The sequence below is a fragment of the Microtus pennsylvanicus genome, chromosome 3 (assembly GCF_037038515.1).
Source record: "Microtus pennsylvanicus isolate mMicPen1 chromosome 3, mMicPen1.hap1, whole genome shotgun sequence".
Lineage (NCBI taxonomy): Eukaryota > Metazoa > Chordata > Mammalia > Rodentia > Cricetidae > Microtus > Microtus pennsylvanicus.
In genome coordinates, this window is record NC_134581.1 from 132,432,393 (window position 1) to 132,455,918 (window position 23,526).

The 23,526-nt window shown below is 43.9% G+C and overlaps 1 protein-coding gene and 1 pseudogene across 1 annotated transcript; one reads left to right on the forward strand and one right to left on the reverse strand.

The window, feature by feature from the left end:
* Nucleotides 1-13,548: 13,548 nt before the first annotated feature.
* On the reverse strand, nucleotides 13,549-13,883 carry LOC142847336 (ribosomal protein eL22-like 1 pseudogene; annotated as a pseudogene).
* An 8,211-nt stretch (nucleotides 13,884-22,094) lies between these two features.
* Nucleotides 22,095-22,394, forward strand: Spcs1 (signal peptidase complex subunit 1). The gene is given in 3 exon segments (XM_075968048.1): nucleotides 22,095-22,175; nucleotides 22,177-22,297; nucleotides 22,300-22,394. Coding segments are annotated over 3 exon segments (297 nt in total).
* The last annotated feature ends 1,132 nt before the right edge of the window (nucleotides 22,395-23,526 follow it).

Genomic DNA, 23,526 nt, shown 5'->3' on the forward strand with positions numbered 1-23,526 from the left:
AGACAACAGAAGTAGAAGAAACTGAGGTGACAGAGGAATTAAGAGTTGTGACCATGGAGTCATATTGCTGATTTCATACTTAGCACCTGAGTGGCTGGGCAATTTATGCCTTTTCACTGTGCCTCAGTTTTTATATAGATATAGGTATAGATATAGATATAGAGAGATAGGTAGATAAAGAGTAAGGATGAAAATAGCAATACCTAACTCATCATATTCCTATAGCATTGCATAAATTGATACAAACAAAACAATTATAGTGACTGTCATAAACTAAGTGTTTAACAAAGGTCATTCACAAAACAATAACAACAACAACAAAAAAAAAACAAAGGTCATTCACTCCATTATTCTCCTCTCTAGAGTTAATTAGTGTTAGATGTTTTTTACTATATTTGGTGGTAGTCTTGGGGAAAATTGTATGTGTCTATGTTGGACCATGGGAAAGATTGAAGTGTGTTCTTCTGGTAACAGAATACTTCTGTTCTTTACAGAATCATCACTTGTCATCTATGTGGGTTGAACAGGGATGACCCTACCATTACCTTTGGGATCCTCTAACATGGGCCAGGTACACATATTGTGCAGACTTGTGGTATTGAGTGTGACAGTGTAATAAGGCACCAAGCAAGGCTAAACACATAGTAATGAGTTCAAAATCTCAGGACCTCCCACTGCTGCTGCTTCTAAACCAGAACCCAGAATTCAACAGTGGTGAGAGAAGCAACAGTCGGGGATCTACCGTCCCACCTTATAGACTCCTTGGCCCCGGCCTGATCTTTTATTTCACAGGACAGTCTGCCCTGGTAAGTGCTCCAAAGCAGACTTTAAATTCTGATGTGGGGAGGGAGTAAGGACTAAGACTTAAGTGGGTCACTTTGAAGCTAATACAGTCTAAATGCTCACATTCTGGTCTTTTCATTATTTCTACGGTGTTCTCCATCTTTCTTCCGTGCCTTTGCTCAATCTGTGCCTCCAACCACAGTGTCCTCCCTCCTCTCCTTCCTCTATACAGAGCTTGATCAATCTGAAGCTGCAGAACCAGCTCTCCTTCCCTCCTCTATTACCTCCTGTACCTTATTTTATCACATCAAATGTACGAACTGTTCTTCCCGCAAATCTCTATAATCAGAATTAGCTGACTATGACCCATTTGGGACAAGCCTGCCTTTCCAACGCGCTTTTGTAAACTAATAAAGTTTTATTGGAATGCAGCCTTGCCTGCATTGAGAGCGGCTGTGTACATGCTTTAGGAGCAGAATTGAATAATCACGGCAGAGACTTCCTGACCTGTGTTGCCTAAATGTTTACCACCGGGTCCTGCACAGAGGATATTTGCCAGCTCCTACTGAAGAATGCTGGCCCTGCTTAAGAACTTGCTCAAAATACAGAAGCGTGGGGGCACCATGGGTCCTGGAATTGGGCTCGGCGGTTTAATAGTCTCAGGTGTTTCATATGCTTCTCTGATTTTTTTGTTCAGAGCAAACAAGGAGTCCTAAGTCAGTGCCCAGTGCAGAATAGAGAAGTTCCTCACTTACTTCTCTGACAGGAGCTGACTGAAAGTGAAGAGGAAAGTGAAGAGGAAAGCCATTGCCTCCTCAGTGTCTCTCGGTGTGTGGTCCCTGGACCCCATGGCAACTACATCTCAGAGGCCCAGTTCAGACCCACTGCGGTAGTTTGCAAAGCTGTTAGCAAACACCTGCCCTACATGCCTTGGGAAAGGAGTTATTTATCTTGGCTCAGGATTTCCTAGGGTTCAGTCTGCATTTACTCAGTCCCACGTGCTGGAACAGTACTCCACGGCGGCAGGAGTTTGTGGCCAAGAGCAGCTGTTCATATCACAAAACCAGGAAGCAGAAGCAAACTAGAGAGTAGCAGAGGAAAAGACACCGTTTAGGACCTACATCCTCTAGGATGACCCCATCTCCGAGTCATCACAATGATGAGGGACCAAGTGTCCAAGCAAGGAACCTATGGGGCACTTTTCAGATTCAAATATAAAACCAACTGTTAGAAACTGGCATGCGCTCAGCCATTGGTGCTTCAGTGAGCCCTTCAGGTGACTTAAAGACAGGTGGAATACAGGCATCTCATATTCAAAGGTTCTGTTTACTTTGTTTTAGGACAAGGGCCCGGTCCTCGGTGCGTACACATTTTAACTCTCTATTTCCAGGCAGGGCTAAGGATCTCTGTTGAGGTCCTCTGAGTTCACTGAGTGCACAGTAGACTTAGGCACTGAGCTAGGTCTACGGCCACAGCTACATTTGTAGCTATATTGACACAAACAAAGCAAAGTCTCTTTTTCTGAGATGCTCACAAGCTAGGAGGGCAGCAGTGGTGTGGGTGGATGAATTCCATACAGGCTCATGTCTGCTGCCACGGTAGGTAGCCTGGAGCCCAAGGGAAGGCAGTAGATTCATTGAAAAGACCAGATAGAGGGCCGGAAGGAAGCAATAGCTGAACGAAGTCTTTGTGTATGTGTGTTGTGTGCATGTGCACAGGTGTAAGCAGGTGTGTGCATGTACCTGCTTGTGGAGCCCAGAGGCTGGAGCCAGGTGTTCTCCTCAATCGCCCTTTACACAATTATAACTTTTGCATATTTGAAGATATATTTTATTTTATGTAAAAGAGTGTTTTGCCTACACTAATGTCTCTGTATCACATGCATGCCTAGTGTCTGCAGAGGTCAAGAAGAGAGCATTGGAGGAGTAGTTCCTCTGGAAGTGGAGTGATGGACAGTTGCTTGCACCATGTGGGTACCCAGATTAAAATTTGGGATAAACCAAGTGCTCTTAACCACTGAGCCATCTCTCCAGGTCTCACACTGTTATTTTGAGAAAGTGTCTCTCATTGGCTTCGAACTCACAGATGTGGCTAGGCTGGTTGGCCGTCAAGCCCAGGAGCCCTCATTCTTGCTGTCCTCCCAAGTACTAAGGCTACACTCATGACACTATACCCAGCTGTTACAGGGGTGCTGGCAACTGACCTTGGGAGCTAGGGTCCCTTATACAAGCAAGTTCTTTACCAAGAGTCATTTCCCTGTGTTTTTTTTTTTTTTGGTTTGTTTGTTTTGTTTTCTGTGGTTATTTATTTATTTATTTTATAAGATCTTTGGTTGTATCCCTAGCTGGCCCAGAACCAGGTTACACTGAGGTTGTTGCAATCTTCCTGACTCCCAAGGGCTGGGATTACAGGTGTGCACCACCCTGACCCAGTGAGCTAAGTCTTGAAGGTAAGGAAAATGTTCTGGGGGATGCAGGATGCCCCTTTCAGGCAGAGAAATCAGTGCGTGCAAAGGCGCTGGGTCATAGGGAAAACCTGAAGGAAACAGCTTCATTGGGAAAGTCCAAAATGCTTCGCAGAGATGAAATATCAGAAATGAAGTTACGAGTGTGGCGTCCGAAACTGGACAGGTAACCCCTGTTCCCGGGGGGATTCCTAGCTCATGGGAAAGGCCTCAAAATGTGGTTGTACCTGGCATTGGGTGAACCGGGCCTTTGTGACAAGGTTGCTGAGCTAAGTAGCCAGACTGAGCTTCAAACTTAGTGGTCAGCTGCAAACACCACTCCGGCCCAAGGAAGAGAACTCCGCGGGAGAATTTCACACAAGCATGGAGTTTGCTCCAAGGTCTGTGAAAGGAAGACAGACTGCACAGGTCTGAAACCACAGAAACTCCACCCCCACAGCACACGGACAGCTAGATGTCCCCCATCCCTCTTGGAATAAGCAGCAGTACCCATCCCACCACGCTGAGAGACTTCTGCCTCAGTGCGCCCAGCACAGACAGACGACGCTGGCAGGGCTGCTCTGTCTTGCAGCCGGGAGCCGGCACACAGCTGCTAAGTTTCTTCCCCCCTCACGTTCAGCTGGAACATTCTGCACTTTCTTCCTCCAACTCTTTCAAAGCAAGTCATTTTCCTCCTTTGGAAGGACGCCCATTGTTCCTGTGACATTAAAGATAGGTCTTCAGTGTTTTCTCTTAAGGCAGCAATTGGTGGAGTTCAGCTGTATTCTGGGGACTAGTCAGGAGGAGACAACATTATACAAAGAGACGATGTGAGACAAAAATTGCTCTCTTCAGCCTTCCCAGCCTCTTCTGTATGCAGATTTCAAGCCAGTGCTCTGCCCTGGTGCGACTGGGCTTGCGGGGGAATTGGAAGGGAGGGGCGGGGTATGTGGGTCTCCTCGAAGCACCCTTCCAGCTGCCCGGGGAAGCTGGGTGGCAGTGGGAATTGGTGATGGATAGTATGTGACGGGAGGGAAGGGCCGGGTGGCAGGAGATTAAAGAAGAATGCCTTTCTTGCTTTGTTTTTCTTGGGAATTTCTTGGGAGGAGTTGTGCAAGGAGGACTGGTTATCCAGTTCAAGAACTTTCTTTTCCAATGGAGGTACGCAAATTCATTTCCCAGTGCCTCTTCCTGACAATGGCATGGTCAAATGTTACTCCTGAAGTGTGGCCCTCGCTAAGATCGGAGCAGCGAGTCCGTTGCCTACCAAAGACATCATTTCTTTTTTTAGTCATTAATTCAATTTGTCTATGGTCTTTGGTCCCCACTCTTGGGAAAATCACTTAGATTACTTCATGCATCCATTTCCTCTTCTGCAAAATGGGAACATGTGTTAGATGCAGAAATGTGTCCTTTTGATGTTTGACATGATGTTGTCATCTACGAAGTCTGTGTTTCAGTGTTTAAAAAAATTACAAAAATATCTCATAATGGCTCAGTGGGTAAAAGTGCTTGCCTGATGATCTGAGTTCGATCCCTGGAACCTGTATGAACATAGAAGGAGAGAACGATTTCCCACAAAGTGGTTTTTTTCATCTATACATGAAAGCTGTAGCATATATAATACACATACATATATATGTATGTGATATATATGTGTAACACACATATATATGTGGAATATATAATATACATATATAATACACATACATAATGATAATAAAATGTTTAAATCTCATAGATACTAGATATTTGTGTGCACATGTGTGTGAGTGTGTTGGTACATACACATTAGTGTAGTATCAGCAGAGGTCGAAACGGGGAGCCTGATTCTTCAGAGCTGGAGTTTTAGGGTACTTCGGAAAACCACCAAGCAATCTTAACTGCTGAGCCAGTCCCAAATGTCACAACATTGTAAGCAAATTTACAGATTTGTGTTGGGCTGCATTCATAGCTCATAGGTTTCCTATCACATGCCATGATAACTTGGTATATGTTAAAGTTGAATTTCCTCATATGGCTTTTATATGTGCTAAATAATACATTGCCTATAACCTTTATGGTTCTTGGAAGCTTACGGTCTCTATAAACATTTGGTGTATGCTGTTGCTTGCAGCATCAGTAATCTACGGACTTTTACTAAGTACCACTGCTATGCTCCTGGCCTCTGAAGAGAGGACAAAGAAAGGACCAGGAAGCTCCAGGTGATCTGTGGAGGGGGCAGAGCAGGCTGTGACATGTTGGGGGTGGAGATGAAAGCCAAGAACAGACAAGCCCTGCCTACGAAGCAGATGAAAGAGGAACACCCAGGTAAGGCCAGTGTCCAGAGAAGAGGTGGTTCGTCTGGTGACGTGGTGGATGACCCTGGACAAGAAGATGCTGTTGAGCCTCCAAGTAAGTCGGAGGACTTCTTGCCAGAGGATTCAGCTTGTGTCAAGATAGTCCCAGCATGGGGCCAGAAGCAGGGGGTATGGGAAGAGCTGCCCTATCGGGAGGTGCAGAGAGCAGGGCTGGAAAGTTCACGTTCGTCTTTGGGGTGTGTTTCAGAAATAGACGAAAAGTTGTGCAAAGGTTAATTTCTGTAGCATTAGCTTCCTAAGGAAGTGTTGATATTTTGGTTCGCTTGCTTTGAGACAGGGTGTCACGTAGTCCAGGCTGGCCTTGAAGTTCTGATGTTCTTGTCCCCCCCCCCCCTTAAGTACCACAATGATTGGTATGCAGCCCCCCCTCACTCCATGCCAAGTTTATTTGTTTATATAGGGCTGAGACCTGCACCTAGAGTTTTGTGCATATTGAAGACACATGCTACAAACTCAGCTGCATTTCCAGCCCTTATGTTTGGTTGTTTGAAGCCTGGTCTCAGGCTGTGTTTCAGCCTTTCATGCTGGCTTTGAACTTTGAGTGATGCTTCTGCATTCGCTACATGGGTACTAGGTTTAAAAGTGTGAGCCACCACACCTGGTTTTAAAGGGAGTCCTGGAACATTTTCTTGACTCTCGAGGCCGCCTCCATTGGAAAACCTTTCTTTCCTATAGGCAGGCTATGATAAACAAATCACGGAGACTAGTGGCCGGCAGGTGGTAGAGGAGATCCAAAGGTACCAATGGCTCAGGGTGACACTGTAGACTTTTAGTCCCTTCTAAGTCCTTTAACTTAGGCCTTTGTGGGTCTAAGTTGGTTAGCTCCTCTGTCTGCCTCATCTCCATGAGACCCTGATCTTGTACCTGCAGAACTTTGCAGATGAAGGCACTCAGCCCTGTTTGAAAAATGCGTAGGTAAGAGATTTATCCATCTCTCTGTGGTTTTCTGCACTCACTTCCCGGAAGGAATTGTGAGCAGCTTTCTTGTCTTCTGGCTGCCATTCTCACCTTGGGAGACCAGCTTTGGTTTCTGCAGTTTACAGTGATAGGAAGAAGAAAAGGAAGGAAGGAAGAGAAGGAAGCTGCCCTCTGCTCTTGCTGCTCACCTGGTCAGATTCCTGGATGGGCAGAGTAGAGGCTGGATTCTATTCTGCCCAACCAAGATGGACTTCTCAGGAGTGGGTTCTGCCAAGTAGAAGAAAAGCTGGGTCCGCGCCTAGGCCTCAAAGTCTCTTCTGCTAGTTTTGTTCAGCTCCTTTAACCTTTTGGCTTAATATTCAGACTCAAAAGAAGAGCCCGAGGAACCAGGTAGATTATTATCTCTCCAGCACCATGTAGATTATTCTGGAATTAGACCACTACTGTCAATTTTATTTGGTGATTCCAGTTGGGCCTCTGAATTATCCCTGTAATTTTGTGCACTCTGTGTATCTCAGGCTGTCAGAGAAATCCTATAATTAATTTTCTAGGTGACAAAAAATTTTAAGGAATAGCTAAATAAATGGAGCTAAATTTAGAGTTCTGACCCTGTACAACGGAATGCAGCAAGAGGCAGGGAAGCGATCTGTGGCTGGGAGAGGGAGAGTCTCCCTTCTATCCAAAAGGTGGCAGCAGAAATTACCTCAATTAACTGAAGAAGAAGCCAGGCTTCCTCTGCCAGCCCGCCAGGAGCCCTGGCACACTCCTCTTCCCTTTTCTGCCAGAATTCCAGGCCACTCTCACCAAGCCGTCCCCAACTCCATCTGCTGCTCCCGTCTGAGACTGATCCCCAGGCCCCCATCACCTCCTGTCTCCTCCTCCAGCTCAGCATTCCAGAAGGAGCAGGGTCAGGAGTTCACACAGCAAAGAAAGCTCAGCCCAGAGCCACTTAGCAAGGAGCTCAGAGAGAAGAGGCCAGGGCTGTGTCTGGCCCACACAAACTCCATGGACGGTGGGAAAGGCCTTGTGCAAGCTCAGTAGTCAGTCAGATCTCTGGGGAAACATAAGATCCAATGTTTATCAAGCTATTCATCCAAGTCTTTTGTATTTGATTTCATGTATTATTATATGGCCTCACAATTAGCCCAAGCTACCCTGAACACACCAAGTAGTCCAGGGTGACCCCATATTCCCAATCCTCTGAACTCAGACTTCTGTGTGCCGACACTATAGGGATATGCCACCACACTGGGCTCTTTTGCCTCTTTTTCCTAGCCCTACCCCCACCCCCGCCCCTGCCACCCAGTCTTTTTAAATGTATTTAGTTAGCTTTGATTTTCTTTGTTTTTTTTTTTTTGATTTTCTGTTTGTTTGCTTTGAGACAGCGTCTCACTATGTAAGCCTGTCTAATATAAGTACATGGCAGTCTTCCTGAGTGCTGGATCATGGACATGCACCTCCAGGCCTACCTTCGTCCTAGCTTTTCAATGCTGAGAGTGCTCTGTGCTGGATGTCTGTACATGACAAGGATAGCTTAGTGCTCACTGGGGGCTAGAACTGTCTAGGTTTTGGTTTTCTGGCAGCGAGCAAAAGACCAGTCCTTGGCTGCATTCTGCTCACCTCCTCATAGAGGTAAACGTGGTAACTGACAGACAAATGTGCCTGCTTAGACAGGGGGACCTGGAGGAGGAAGGGCACAGTGAAGTACCAAGTGACAGAAGAGGCGGTCCCAGCTTCCAGGAGGGCGCTCAGGACCAGTCTGGCTGAGGAAAGCATAGGAGTCGGCACCTGAAGGAGCCGAGGCAACAGCCCTGGCCTGGGGAGTGGGATTGGACTAAGGCAGAAGGCTACGTGAGAAACCCCTGAGACAGGAAATGCTAAGTGGCCTCTCACAGACCCAGGGTGAATCCTCTAGGAGAGGCATATGAAGGGAGACACGTTTTAAAAAATAATTACTGTTTTAATTTCACTGTGGTTGTTTAGACTGGGGATAAGCAAGCTCTATGTGTTTATATAGTCAAGAGCTAGGCTTAGTTTTTATGTTCTTAAGTGGTTGGGGAAGAAAATCAAAAGAAGTCTGTTTTGTGACATGTGAGAACTAAAGGAAATTCAAATTTCCCAAGTGCTAAGTAAGGTTTTCCTGGAAGAAAGCCACGTTCATTCATTTATGTCCTTCCTATGGCTCCTTCCGTGCTGCCATGGAGGAGCTGGGGTCAGGACAGAGACCGTATGGCTGTGAAGAACAAACTCTGTACGTTTTGACATTGGATAGAAAATTCTTATTAATTCCTGGTTTCTGAAATATAAGGAGAGTGGCTATGCCTTCGTTTTGAAGTCAGGAATGAACCCCTTTGGACGAGTGGGCTGTCCCTCATTTCCAGAGAAGGGGCAGAAGTACCAACTCCCTTCAGAGACCTAGGAGAGCTAATGAAATAAAGACTTGATGACACTAGTGAGTGTTTGGTATTTGTAGCTCTTCTAATGATTAAGCCTAATAAAGTACAGAGGTCGGTGGAAGCATGCAACCAACTGAGGGATGTTCGTGTCCCCCTGGAATCTGTATGTTACAAAGGCATTTGAGCCTTTAGGGCATAATTAAATGTAGATAAGAGCATGAGCGTGGAGGTCTCAGAGTGTTTGACCTTACAAATAGACACTAGAGTGTATCCTCCTCTACCAGTCAGGGGAGGACACAAAGATGTTGAAATAGGAGCGGTGGGCTGCGTCCCTGGCACCCGGCCGTCCACATGGCTAGCTCTAGCTTATGCCCCGAAATAATTACACGGAAACTGTATTCTTTTAAACACCGCTTGGCCCATTATACCTAGCCTTTTCTCGGCTAACTCTCGCACCTGGACTAGCCCATTTCTAATAATCTGTTTAGCCCACGAGCTGGCTTACCAGGAATGATCTTAACCTGTGTCTGCCTGGAGTGGGAGAATCATGGCGACTCTCTGACTCAGCTTCTTTCTCCCAGCATTCTGTTCTGTTTACTCCACCCACCTAAGGGTGGGCCTATCAAATGGGCCTAGCAGTTTCTTTATTGCTTAACCAATGAAATCAACAGATTGATATATGACACTCCCACATCACAAAGAGTTGACAGCCAGGCAGTCATCTGCAAGCCAGAAAGTTGGTACTCACCTGAACCACACTGGCATCTTCATCTCGGCTTTTCATCTTCTAGTGACTGAGAACTGAGTGTCTGATGGATGCTCTCCGAGCTGGCAAAGACAAGCAAAGAACCACTGTCTTTTTCCAGGAAGCCAGAGAAGTAGTCGCTTTTAGAGAAGAAATCAACATTTCCCAGGTGAAAAGAGAGAAAAAGAGGAAACTCAATGCTCCTGCCAAGCGCTGGTGGTGTGAGTTGGGCACGCGATGATTGGGGAGGGGAGGCGGCTCATGTCAGAGTAGCAATGGAGGCTGGAGAGGAAGGAAGCATTTAGTACAACGGAGACTGGAAATTCACACTAGCAAGAGGCCAGGTACCCCGTTCTCAAAACAACCTCCTGCATCGAGTCTTGCCCATTTGATCTTTGAAGTGTTCCATTTACTATCCCCAAAGTCATCTCAGAACGGAGGGTTTTGGAAAGCCAGCAAATGAGGACACCTGCTGTTTATTCTTTCGTGGCCACAGGCTGGCCAGCTAGTTTCCCAGCCCCTTCTCCATGGCCGGCAGCCTGCTGATCATGGAGATTGAGGTGAATAGGGAAGACGAGGCTCCTGACACCTGCCTGTGAAGAAGGAAATACCCCTTTCAAAGAGGAACGCAAGGTACCAAGAAGACAGCACACTCTGACCTAATAAAGTCTCGGTGGATTTAGGCTGCAGACGTTGGAAAGTTTTTGAAGGGTTCTAAACAGGAAAGCAACGTTCTCAGTCTTGCCTTTAAAAGGATGCCCCTGACTCCTGCAGTTCGGAAGGAGCTGGACTAGAAGCGGCTGCCACAGTGGTTCATGGAGGACACAGTAGAAGCGACTGTGGAGATGAAGGATTGCACTGACCGAGGAAACAGCAGAGAGATCTGGCATGGGAGTCAGGAGCCCGATAAGGGTATGGAGCTTGAAGATGGTGGAGGTGACAGACAGAGTACTCTGTGACACTGTACACATTGTGAAGCTGTTTTCTGCCATGGGCAATAAGAGAGGGCACAAGTCAGGGAGAGAGGGCTAGGGGGTACAGAGCGCAGGATGGGGTTGCTGGGCTAGGGCTGCCTTTGAGGGATTCAACTAACTGGCCTGTAGCTCTAATTGAAGCTAGAAGTGAGGGAGTCATTAGTAAGTTGGTGGTATCACTGAGAGACAGATCCTCTTACCCATATGCTGGCTGTATTCATGGGATGAAAATGTGTGACCTAGTCAGAGTTTCTATCGCTATTTTAAAACATGATGACCAAAAAGCAAATCGTGGAAAGAAGGATTTATCGGATTTACACTTCCACATTGTAGCCTGTCACTGAAGGAAGTCAGGACAGGAACTCAAACAGGGCAGGAAACCAGAGACACAAGCTGATGCAGAGGCCATGGAGGGATGCTGCTAACTGGCTTGCTTCCCTTGGCTTGCTCAAACTGCTTTCTTTTGAACCCAGAACTACCTGGCCAGAGATGGCACCACCACCCACATGGGTTGTGCCCCCCATCACTAATTAAGAAAATATCTTATATTCAAGTCTTTTTCGGGGGGGGGTGTTTGAGACAGAGTTTTTCTGTGTGACAGCCCTAGCTGTCCTGGAACTCACTTTGTAGTCCAGGCTGCCCTCGAACTCACAGAGATCCTCCTGCCTCTGCTTCTCAAGTGCTGGGATTAAAGCCATACACCACAACACCTATCTTCCAGCCAGATCTTATGGAAGTATTTTCTCAGTTAAGGTTCCCTCTTTTCAGATAACTCTAGTCTGTGTGTCAAGTTGATATAAGACCAGCAGCACAGTGCACATAATATTCTGTCTTTCACACACATGAGTCTTTAACCCCCTATGACTGCCGTGTCTCCTCCCCTGATTGACAGTTTTATAGGAAGTTGCCAGCACAACAAACCATCTGAAGCCTCCAATGAAGCAATTATAGAATGTGGAAGAAACAATCAATCGACTGTAAACTCTGCAGCAAGAACTGCCCAGCAATAGAGGGCAGGTAATGGGCTGACTGCCATTAAGTCAATGTAACCTGATGTCTTATTGGAAGCTGCCGCCCCCCCCCCCCTCATCAGTATGCACAAAGAAAAAACTGTCCCTTACAGACTACCACTGCCCACCCACCAATCAGTGCCAGTCTCAGAAGCATTGGTCTATAATCACGAGGGAGAGGTTCACGCTGGGGAAGTTACTCGTGAAGACCTTTTGACGGCAGCGGGATCTACCCAGGCAGCGGGATCTACCCAGGTAATAGAATTCAGCATTCCTTTCATTTGGCTCTTGAGACTGAACCACTCTGCTCAAGAGATGTTCAATCTCTGGCAGTGATGACAGCGTTAAGATTTCCATTGCACTGTGACAGCCCTATGCATACCATGCCTGTAGCTCTCACAGCACACTTGCCAAGTGGGTATTGTTTAGCTTCAACATATAATAAGGAAAGGGAGACACAGTCTAAGTCATCTGGCAGGTATCATAGAACTCTGATGCAGGCCAGCTGCCTCAAGCCAGATCTGTCTGACATCACAGTGCGTCCATCTGGTCTACCTACCAACTGGCCACCTTTGTCTGAACTCTTTGCGTTGTATTTATATTTGCCCTATTCTCTTGATCTTTGGGCTATCAGAAGATCCTTACTGGCGCCACCACTTGCTGTCCTAGGCTCACACTCTGGAGTAACTTCTTTTTTCTTTTTTAAAATTTTATTTAAATAACATATTTTCATTTATTTTACATACCAGCTGCAGTTTCCCCTCCTATCTACCTCCCCTCCCCAGTTTCCCATCTACCCCCTTGCCATCCACTCCTCCTCCATCTCTAGAGTAACTTATATGAGACCTTAAAGAGAGTGAAGCTTGATGAGATGTGACTATATTGCCTTCCTTTCTTGCCCCTCTGCAGTACTTTTTCCTGTTTCTCTAGCCATTTCAAGCCCTGATGGCCATTCTTTCTTCCCTTGCAAACTTTTTGCTTATTTAAAAACTCTGGAGTATTCTAGATTCCTTACTCTACTCATAGTGGGGTTGTTTGGTAACCACTTGGATCAGATCCCCAGACACCAGTATGGTACTACACAGAGACATCAGTAATGGTGCCGATTATTATTTTATTGCTATTAATGAAGATAAGACTTACTCTTCCCTTCAGCGCAATGAGACGCATGAGGTTCTCACAGCCATTAGCATCTTGATGTTCATGTATAGTGATATTTTATTTGTGTTTTATAAATAAAGCTCAACTGAATACCAAAAGGTAAAACTAAGTCCCTAGAGGCCAGGCAGTGGGACCTTTAATCCCAGGATTTGGGAGACAAAGGTAGTTGGATCTCTGTGAGTTCAAGGCCACCCTGACTCACACAAGATCAATGCAGAAACAGATCCAGGTGGTGGTGGCTCACACCTTTAATCCCAGTGCTAGGGAGTCATACACCTTTAATCCCAGCACTAGAGAGGAATATAAACCGGGACGAGACAGGAACTTGCTCTCCTTCAGTCTGAGGATTTCCTAGAAGTAAGAGTTCTCTAGTGGCGTGACGGCTTTGCTTTTCTGATCTTCAGGATGAACCGTAATATATGCCTCTGGGTTTTTATTATTCATGCTACATTCATGCATATATATACACACAATGCTTCCCTGTTCTCCACAGGAAGCCAGAAGACTTGGGCTATGTACAAGTTACTCACGGAGCCTTCACTTGTCTTGTTGGAAAAAAGTGTTTTCCCAATCACTTAAAAACAGGAAATCTCATATTTGCCCCCCCCCCTTTTTAAGACAGTCACAGGAAACCAGAATTACAGGGAAAATTTTTTAAAGAGCACAATGATTTTTATTTGCTGAGAAACTAAAGTCCTTCTGTAGGTTGCTTTCTCAAGCATACTCCATTTTATTAAAAAGAGAAGGCTGACTACCTCTTAAGACTCTGATCCATCTTCATATTGACTCATCTGGAAATAACAAAGTTCCTAAGTCTCCTTGGCTAATCGCAGAGGTGCTTCTTTATAAGGGATTTCTTGGTAAGGTATTTTACATGCCTTTTAGAGGACTTTTTCTCAGAAATGACTGATTGCATTCTTCAAGTATTCAATATGAACGTCATTCCTGACTTCCAGTTTGTTCGGTAACTTAGGTTTCTCCAGTAAAAATGAGTTCAGGTTTCCAAAATCAAAATTCCCTCTCCTGTCAGATGAGTAAAGTCCAAATGAAGCCTCCAGGTTGACATCTTGGGTTTGTCTTTCTGCATCATCATCTTGACTCAGTGCCTGTGGAAGATCTAGGGTAAGATGGGAAGAAACATGCTTTGTGCCCATTTCCCCTCCTCTATGCTGGCATTCTCTAGTTCAAACTTAAGAAGGTCTTCCCTGTGAGTTCAATATGACTTCATCGACCCTGTTGTGTCTGCTGTCGATCTCTGTGAGTTCTTCTTCTTCTTCTTTTTCTTTTTTAGAATAGTTATTACTATTTATTTGTAACAAGGTCTTGGCTATTAAAGGACCACTGTAAGCCGAAATGACTAAAGGTTTTGTCTGGTTATATCAACATTTCTTGCTCAAGGATGAAATGTTAGAATTTGTATATGTTTTTTTAAATTTTCTTTTTGTGTGACTTTTTGAAAATTGTTTTTATTTAGCTATATATTTTCTCCACCTTCTCCCTTCCTCCTCTATTCCTTTCTACCCTCTCCCATAAACACCACACTCCCAATTTACACAGGAGATCTTGACTTTTTCTACTTCCCATGTACGTTAGAACCATGTATGTCACTCTTAGGATCCTATTGTTGTCTAGGTTCTCTGGGATTGTGATTTGTAGGCTGGTATTTTTTTGTTTTTATTTTTGTTTTTTTGCTTTATGTCTAAAAGCCACTTATGAGTGAGTACATATAATAATTGTCTTTCTGGGTCTGGGTTACCACACTCAATATGATGCTTTCTAGATCCATCCATTTGCCTGCAAATTTCAAGATGTCATTAATTTTTTCCATTGTATAGTACTCCAATGTGTAAATGTACCACATTTTTCTTATCCTTTCTTTGGTAGAGGGGCATTTAGGTTGTTTCCAGGTTCTGGCTATGACAAACAATGCTGCTATGAACACATGTCCTTGTAGCACGATTGAGCATCCTTTCAGGAGGTTCCATTTATTAATTGTTTCTCTCAGTGTCTGTGTTACTGGGGTTATATTTAGGAAGTGGTCTCCTGTGCCAATGTGTTCAAGTATACATCCCACTTTCTTTTCTATGAAGTTCAGTGTGGCTGGCTTTATGTTGAGTGACGGAGGAAGGTCATTGGCTAATAAAGGAACTGCCTTGGCCCATTTTATTGGTTAGAACATAGGTGGAGTAAACAGAACAAAACGCTGGGAGGAAGAGGAAGTGAGCTCAGACTCGACAGCTCTCCTCTCAGGAGCAGACGCCTCAGCAGAGACGCCATGCCCCAGCTCCGACCCAGGATGGACTTAGGCTAGAACCTTCCCGGTAAGACCGGTGCACACAGATTATTAGAGATGGGTTGATCGGGATGTGAGAATTAGCCTGTAAGAGCTGGAGCTAAATGGCCAAGCAGTGATTAAATGAACACAGTTTGTGTGTTGTTATTTCGGGCATAAGCTAGCCGAGCAGGCAGCTGGGGTGTTGGGGACGCAGCCCGGCCGCCGCTCCTTATTACTACAGTTGAGGTCTTTGATCCATCTGGACTTGAGTTTTGTGCATGGTGATAGATATGCATCTATTTTCATTCTTCTACATGTTGATATCCAATTATGCCAGCACCATTTGTTAAATATGCTTTGTTTTTTCCATTTGATATTTTTTGCTTCTTTGTCAAAAATTAGGTGTTCGTAGGTGTGTGTGTGTGTGTGTGTGTGTGTGTGTGTGTGTGTGCACTAGTATTCTAGCATTCAGGTTTTGATTCAGTTCCATTGGTCCTCCTGTCTGTTTTTCTGCCAGTACTAGGCTGTTTTCACTACTGTAGCTCTGCAGTAGAGTTTGAAGTCAGGAATTGTGATGCCTCCAGAAGTTCTCTTATTGTACAGGATTGTTTTGGCTATCCTGGGTTTTTTGCTTTTCCATATGAAGTTGAGTACCGTTCCTTCAAGGTCTGTGAAGAATTTTACTGGGATTTTGATGGGCATTGCATTGAACCTCTAGATTGCTTTTGGTACGATTGGCATTTTTACTATGTTAACTCTACCTACCCCAAAGCATGAGAGATCTTTCCACTTTCTGGTATCTTCTTCAATTTCTTTCTTCAACGATGTGAAGTTCTGATACGGGAGTTCCCTCTTTGTGCTGTGATTACCATTAATGAATAAAGAAACCGCCTTGACCTATTGATAGAGCAGAACTTAGGTAGGCAGAGAGGACTGGACTGAATGTTGGGTGAAAGAAGGGTGGAGTCAGAGATGCTATGATCCCTGCCAGAGATAGATGTGCTGAAACTTTGCTGGTAGACCACAATCTCATGGTGATACACAGATTAATAGAAATGGATTAAATTAAGATGATCAGTGGTTTTTATTTTTCAGTTTGTTTATATGGTGGATAACACTGACAGATTTTTATATGTTGAACCATGCCTGTATCTCTGGGATGAAGTTGACTTGATCATGATAGATGATTTTTCTGATGTGTTCTTGGATTTGATTTGCCAGTATTTTATTCAGTATTTGTTGCATCAATGCTCTTGAGAGAGATTGATCTGTAATTCTCTTTCTTAGTAATATCTTTATGTGGTTTGGGTATCAGGGTAATTGTGGCCTCATAAAAAGAGTTTGGCAATGTTCCTTCTGTTTCTATTGTATGGAATAATTTGAGGAGTATTGGTATTAGTTCTTTGAAAATCTTGTAGAATTCTGAGCTGAAACAATCTGGTCCCAGACTTTTTTGGTTGGGAGATTTTATGTTCCTATTTTTTTTAGCAGTTATAAGTCTGTTTAATTTGCTTATCTGGTCTTAATTTAATTTTGGTAAATGATATTTATCCAGAAAGTTGTCCATTTCCTTTACGTTTTCCAATTTTGTAGAGTACATGTTTTCAAAGTATGACCTGATGATTCCTGGATTTCTTCTGTGTCTGTTGTTATGTCCCCCTTTTCATTTCTGATTTTGTTAATTTGGATATTCTCTCTCTGCCTTTTGGTTTGGATAATGGTTTGTCTATTTTGTCGATTTTCTCAAAGAACCAACTCTTTGTCTCATTGATTTTTTGTATTGTTTTCTTTGTTTCTATTTTGTTGTTTTTAGCTCTCAATTTGATTATTTCCTGCCATCTAGTTCTCTTGAGTGAGCTTGTTTCTTTTTGTTCTAAAGTTTTCAAATGTTCTGTTAATTCACTAGTGTGAGATTTTCCCCAGCTTCTTTATGTAGGCATTTAGTGCAATGAACTTTCCTCTTAACACTGCTTTCATTGTGTCCCATAAATTTGGGTATGTTGTGGTAGTCATTTTCATTGAATTTTAGGAAGTCTTTAATTTCTCCTTTTATTTTTTCCTTGACCCATTGATGCTTCAGGTGATCCCTGTTTAATTTCCATGTGTTTGTGGGCGCTCTGGAATTAGCGTTGCTGTTGAATTCTAGTTGAAGCCATGGTGATCCGATAAGATACATGGGATTATTCCAATTTTTTTTGTATCTGTTGAGATTTGTTTTGTTACTGAGTATGTGGTCAGTTTTTTGAGAAGGTTCCATTAGGTGCTGAGAAGAAGGTGTATTCTTTTCTGTTTGGATGGAATATTCTATAGATGTCCGTTTAGTCCATTTGAGTCATAACATCTGTTAGTTCCCTTATTTCTCTGTTAAGTTTCTGTCTGACTGACCTGTCCGGTGGTGGGAGGGGAGTGTTGAAGTCTCCCACTATTAGTGTGTAGGGTTTAATGTATGATTTAAGCTTTAGGAGCGTTTCTTTACATATGAGGGTACCCTTGTACTCTATTCTTTCCCAAGCTTTCTCAGGCTTTCTGTGGATTCAGTTATTCACGTCTGGGGGCCATTCTGTAGGATCACAGGCTTGTGCTGTCCCACCCAGCTGTAGTGGCTTTCCCTTAGAGCAGAGGTTCTCAGACCTGTGCATGTGTGTGAACGGCAGAGTGTGTGATAAAAAGATGCAGCTGTGCCAAGGGGATGAAGAGCCCCCAAAATGCCTTATTCTTTCGTGGGATAATGAATCCTGCATTATCTGAACCACTGTGTGTGGCTCCCATGTCACCCAGGAGTCCTTGAGGAGTGTAATGTTTGAAACCAAAAACAAATGAGCCCGGACCAAAATGGATTTAAAAGAAATCTCCTTGACTTCCATCCCAACTGTGCACCTGACAGGAGATTAGCTTTAGACTATGTAAAGAACTCTGAAAATTAAATACCCCAAGCCCCTCATTCAGACCAATAAATGGGAAAATGCATTGAGCAGATAGTTCTCAAAAGAAGAAACACAAATGACCACTACACACGTGAAGAAATGCTCGACATCATTAGCCACGAGGGGAATAATAATTTAAAGTACATTGAGATTCTACTTCACCCCAGCCCGAGCAGCTATCATCTAGAAAACAAACGACAGTAATCGCTGGTGAGGATGTGGGGAAAGAGGACCTTTATCCCCTGCTGATGGGAGTGTAAACTGTTGCGGCTGCTACAGAAATTATGTAAAAGTTCCCCCCAAAACAAAATTACAACTACCACGTGGCCCATGTACAGTTCCTCCTGGGTATATAGCCCAAGGAATCGAAGTCAGCAAACCACAGAGATTGCACTCCCATGCTTATTATTACACTATTCACAAAAGCTAAGACGTGGCACCAGGAGCTGGAGAGTTGGCTCAGTGGTTAAGAGCTCTGGCTGCTCTTCAAGAGGATCTGGGTTCAATTCCCAGCACCCTCATGGCAGCTCACAACCATCTATATCTCCAATTCCAGGGACCTGATATGTTTTTCTGGCCTCCTCGGGCATTGCACATGTGTTATGTACAGACATATGTGTGCCAGCAAAAGACCTATATAAATAAAATACAAATAATAAATCGTTGGAGAATGAAAGAAATAGAAACAACCTAGATATCCATGCAAATGAATAAGAGAAATTGCACACACATATACACAAAACCAAGTTTTATTTGTTCATAGAAAAGAATGAACTTATATTTGCAGAAGAATGGATGGTACCACAGATCACCATGGTAAGCAAAATAAGTTAGATTCAGACAAATATCACATCTGATATCATATATGGAATCTAGATGTGTGTGTATGTGTGTGTGTGAGAGAGAGAAAGAGCGAGAGAGCGAGAGAGAGCGAGAGCGAGAGCGAGAGAGAGAGAGAGAGAGAACAGAAGTGAGACTGTGAGGGAAGAAGAAAGAAGAGGGTGAACAAGAAAGAGTAACTGGGAGAGAGAAACTTACATGCTTTCTCTCATATGCAGAATATAGATATAAAACACCCGTGTGTGTGTGTGTGTGTGTGTGTGTGTGTGTGTGTGTTTAAAATATAAAAGCAGAAGAGAGACAATCTGGGTGGTCAGAAAGGGACCAGTTAAAAGTGGGTAGAGAGAGAATGGACAGGATGGGATAGTGGGGTAGTGATTATGAACAATGTATAATTGTATATAAGCATAAAATGTCATAATGAGACCTACTATTTTGTGCTAAATTAATTTTTACAAAGAAAATATTTTAAAAGATTTTGTTTGTCCAAACACAAAGAGTTCTAGAAATCATTTAGCTTATAATTCCACATAGGAATTCTCTCTCTCCTCCCTCCTCCCATAAACATGGCTGTGTATACACCATGTGCACATGCATTTCTATATTGTGTGCTGATTTTTCTGTCCCCCTTCTAGTTCCATTATTCACCCTTCTTGAACACAGGAAATGTCTGCTTCCCAAATACTTTATGCTGGGCCTCTGGAGTCAGGATTGGGGTCCATTTAATAACTTCAGTAGGGACACCAATCCTCTTTTTCTTAGCAACCTAACACATGCTTTCATGGGAGACTCTTTTGATCTTGGGGGGGGGCATGTATTGTCTTTTGTATCTTTTGTATCTATCACCGAGGACAGTAAGATGGTGTGACCCATCTGGGTAAATCCTGACAGTGAGACTTCTTTGGAGAACATTATGATGAGGCTGGGGATCCATGACAACAGGACAAAGCACAGACTTAACCATCAGTAAACATCCCTGAGGGTTTTTACTTCCCCCTCCCCTGCAGGCCCAGAAACTTCTGAACCTCTATTCTGCTGGTTGCCAGAGTTCATTGTATTTTGTTTTACAGGCCTCACTTCTTGCTCCTTCCCCACCCCAGACAGTGAGTGGATATCCAGATTCCTGAAATAATGTCACATCTCCCTTTGTGCCCCTTGTGTCTAGCATCAAGACCCAGTCATTGTGGATGGAATAGAAATCTCGAGAGGGAATGTTTGAAAGAACCCAAGGTCAGAATGAAGTCCGTCATTTCTCCAAGCATCAAATAGAAGAGTACACCGGCTTAAAATCTTCCAGGATAAGCTCCAAGATGTTTAATTCTCATCCTTTCCAGAACTCTCTCTAATGAATGTAACCAAACACATGAGAATTTGAGACCTTCCATGGCACCAGCTGCCTGATTTCCAACTAGAAGCCCTAGGCAGGTTCTGTGGAAGGCAATTAGTCAGGTGAGTGCAGACAAGTTAATACTAACAGCTCATCTTGATGCCTGCACTGTCCCTGGATTCAGACAAAGGTGTTCTTCCCTCTAATCCTCTGTGGCAGGACAGATGGTACTTACAACCCAGCTCAGCATCTGGGAGATGTTTTTCATGCCAAAAATTAAGATGCACATTCTCTTCCGTGTCCCTTACTTGCAGCTGGAGGACTTGGACAGTCTTGCCAGGAGTTTGGGCATTGTACAGCTCCCTTGTCTATCGAGGCTGCTGCTGCAGACACAGAAACTGCAACAAAAGAAGGAAGCAGAGTTGCAACCAAGCTGGAAACTTCCTGGTATGCTGATGGGATTTTCCTGTCTCTTGAGGTTTGGGGCTTTTTATTTTGAGACATAGCTGTGTATACGATGCTGTCCTCAGCTTGCAATGTAGCTTAGGTTGGCCTCAAACTCGTCATTCTACCTCTCTTGACTCCTGAATGCTGGGATCATAGGCATATGGCCCCATGCCCAGCCAATTCTTTTAATTTTCCATCTTGTTGGCAATTGCTGTGAATCTACCATGTGCCAATAGATGCTAGAGGAGAAACAGATGATCAGCCTCTGCCCTGGAGAAACTGACGGTCTGGGAGCAAGTAAGCACTAAGTAGGGGTACTCCGAGACCCTGATGAACGCAAAGAGGAGATGGTTCACTAGTGTGAAGGGAGGCCAAAATAAAACCTCAGATTTAGGGAAGCCACGTCATGACCCCCTAGATTTGTATAACTTTTTTGTGTAATGTATGGTTTTAATGCTTGCACAAATTTGTCTCACTTTATTCCTTCTAACTTTTGTTGGACTGCAGTCCCAAACACTTCAGCAAACCCAGCAGCAGTCTGAAGATGCATCTGAGTTGGTAGGATGCTCGCCTACTGTGTCCAATGCCCTGGGTTTGATCCACAGCACCACATCAAACCAGGTGTGGTGGCTGTAATCCCAGTACCAAGAGGTAGGGGCAGGAGGATTAGAAATTCTAATAGCTATATGTAGACCCTCTCTGGAAAACAACAACGATTTAAAAAAAAAAGGCAAATGGAGTTTCTCAGATCATTGGAAGGTAAATTCTTAGATTCTCACTCATCTTGTCTTTTGTCTTAACATGTGTTGGAGTCTGGAGTTGGTGCAATGGTGAACCAAATCTCCATCTGATCCTTAAAGGCTGGAAAAGCAAGTCCCTTGCATCGCTGGTCATGTTTGTGGTCCTTGAGTCTAACTTAACGAATATGGTGTCTCAGTAGTGAAAAGATGGAGAAGCCGTCTCTTCCGCCATGACTCAGGAGAGCTGATATCCCTAACGATGTGACTGTTTACTCTCCTGGGCTCAGTGGCTTAGAACTCTCCCGAACCTAGCCCAGACACTCCAAACCGCTACTACCAACCCTTGCATTGTGCAGTCTGACTTCAGCTTAACTCTCAATATCGTTTGAGAAACAATTTATTTAATTATTGATCAAACTCGCTCACTGAGGTTTGTGGTTCAACCTTCTGCCTCGGCTAACTGGCCAGCCCAGCTCCAGAGACTGATCACACTCATCAGAGACTCTCAATACTGACAATTGGCTGGGAAAGAAGAGAGAGCCCTTACCCAACTGTGTGGTGGAAAATGGCTTCCCGCACAGGTATGGGGCAGATGCTGGCCATACTTTGAAAGACGGCCATGTATGGAGCAATTTCCTGTATTGCGTCTGTAGTTATTTTAGCAGTATCTGAGGGCTATGTTCAGTGCCGCACCCCACAAGCCTTACTCAAGAATCAGCTACCCCTGCTTCACTACCGATCTCTGCCAAACATGCTGGAACATCTGAGTTCGCTGCCCACCAAAATGGAATACAAACGGCAGAATCTAGTTGAACACATGATTCGGGGAATTCTTTGTTTTTTTCCCTGCGATAATTGGGTTTATCTAAGGGTATGTGGCTGAACAGTTTGGGTGGACTGTCTATATAGTGACGGCCAGATTTGCTTTTTTGTGTTTGTTGACACTTCCTCTTGCTGATATCCCCTCAAGTGATTACCTATTCAAGTCTTAGGCACAGAAGACAAGAAATCAGGGGACAGAGAAATTAAGAGACATGCTAAAAATAATTGATCGGAGCTTTGACGATTCAGCACCTGCTTTTATTTCCTGTAAGATGAGCTGAATTGCTTCCATAACCAAACCTGATCTTAAGCCACCTCTGTCTGCACAGCACAGCTGTGCAGAGATCTAGCTGTCCTTGCTTCATTTCTAATCCAGCTGTATTTTAACTTATAACTATTTATACCATCTCTTTATAATCTTATACTTATAATATAAGTATGCAGTGCTTCTTTCAGGTGTACAAAATGAATTAACACCTCAGAACTGGTAGTATTTTTTTTTCTGTTTTTAATGCAGTTTTGCAATAGTTCCCACTACCAAGACTAGGCTGTCTCCAAGCTAAAATCCTCCTGCTTCAGCCTCACAAACTGCTGGGACTGCAGGCACCTGCTACCCCACCTGGCTTGATAGTCTAATTTGTAACTATTAAAGTTTCATGATCCATGTGAAGCATTGAACTATTTTAATGGTGGTTTTGTTGTTGTTGTTGGTGGTGGTGGTGTTTTTTGTCTGTTCATTTGTTTGATTTGGTTTTTTGAGATAAGGTCTGACTATATAGCCTTGGTGGGTCCTAGAACTTGCTCCATAGACAGGGCTGACCTTGAACTCACAGAGTTCTACCTGCCTTCTGCTCTGGAGTACTGGAGTTAAAGGCATAACCCACCATGACTAGCCCAAATGGTTTTAATTAAAACTCATAGTGGAAAATAAAAAGCACGGGAGCATTAAAAGGAGCTATTTCTGACATAGTTATTTCTTTTCACCATTCATGAATTCAGCCACCTTCCAGTGTTCTTTACTGACCATGGATAGGAGCTGGTGGAACTTTATTTAAAATAATGAGCTTACCTAAATCATTTTAACCAACTCTCCTTTTCAAAAAGCTAGTCCCAAGGAAGGCTATGCTGGTTGGAGAGACCAACAACTTCTACATCATTTCATATTTATTTTCTCACTCTGTCCATACTGTAGCCTTGATGGGAAAGTCATTTTCACAATAAAACAGACTCTGCAGAGTTACTTTATCTGCCCAGGCCCACATAGCTAGGAGCTCATGGCTCAGCTCCTACAGTGCCATGGTGTGACTGAGTATAACCTAGAAAGAAATCTCCTATGACCTACCTGTAATTATTGCTATATC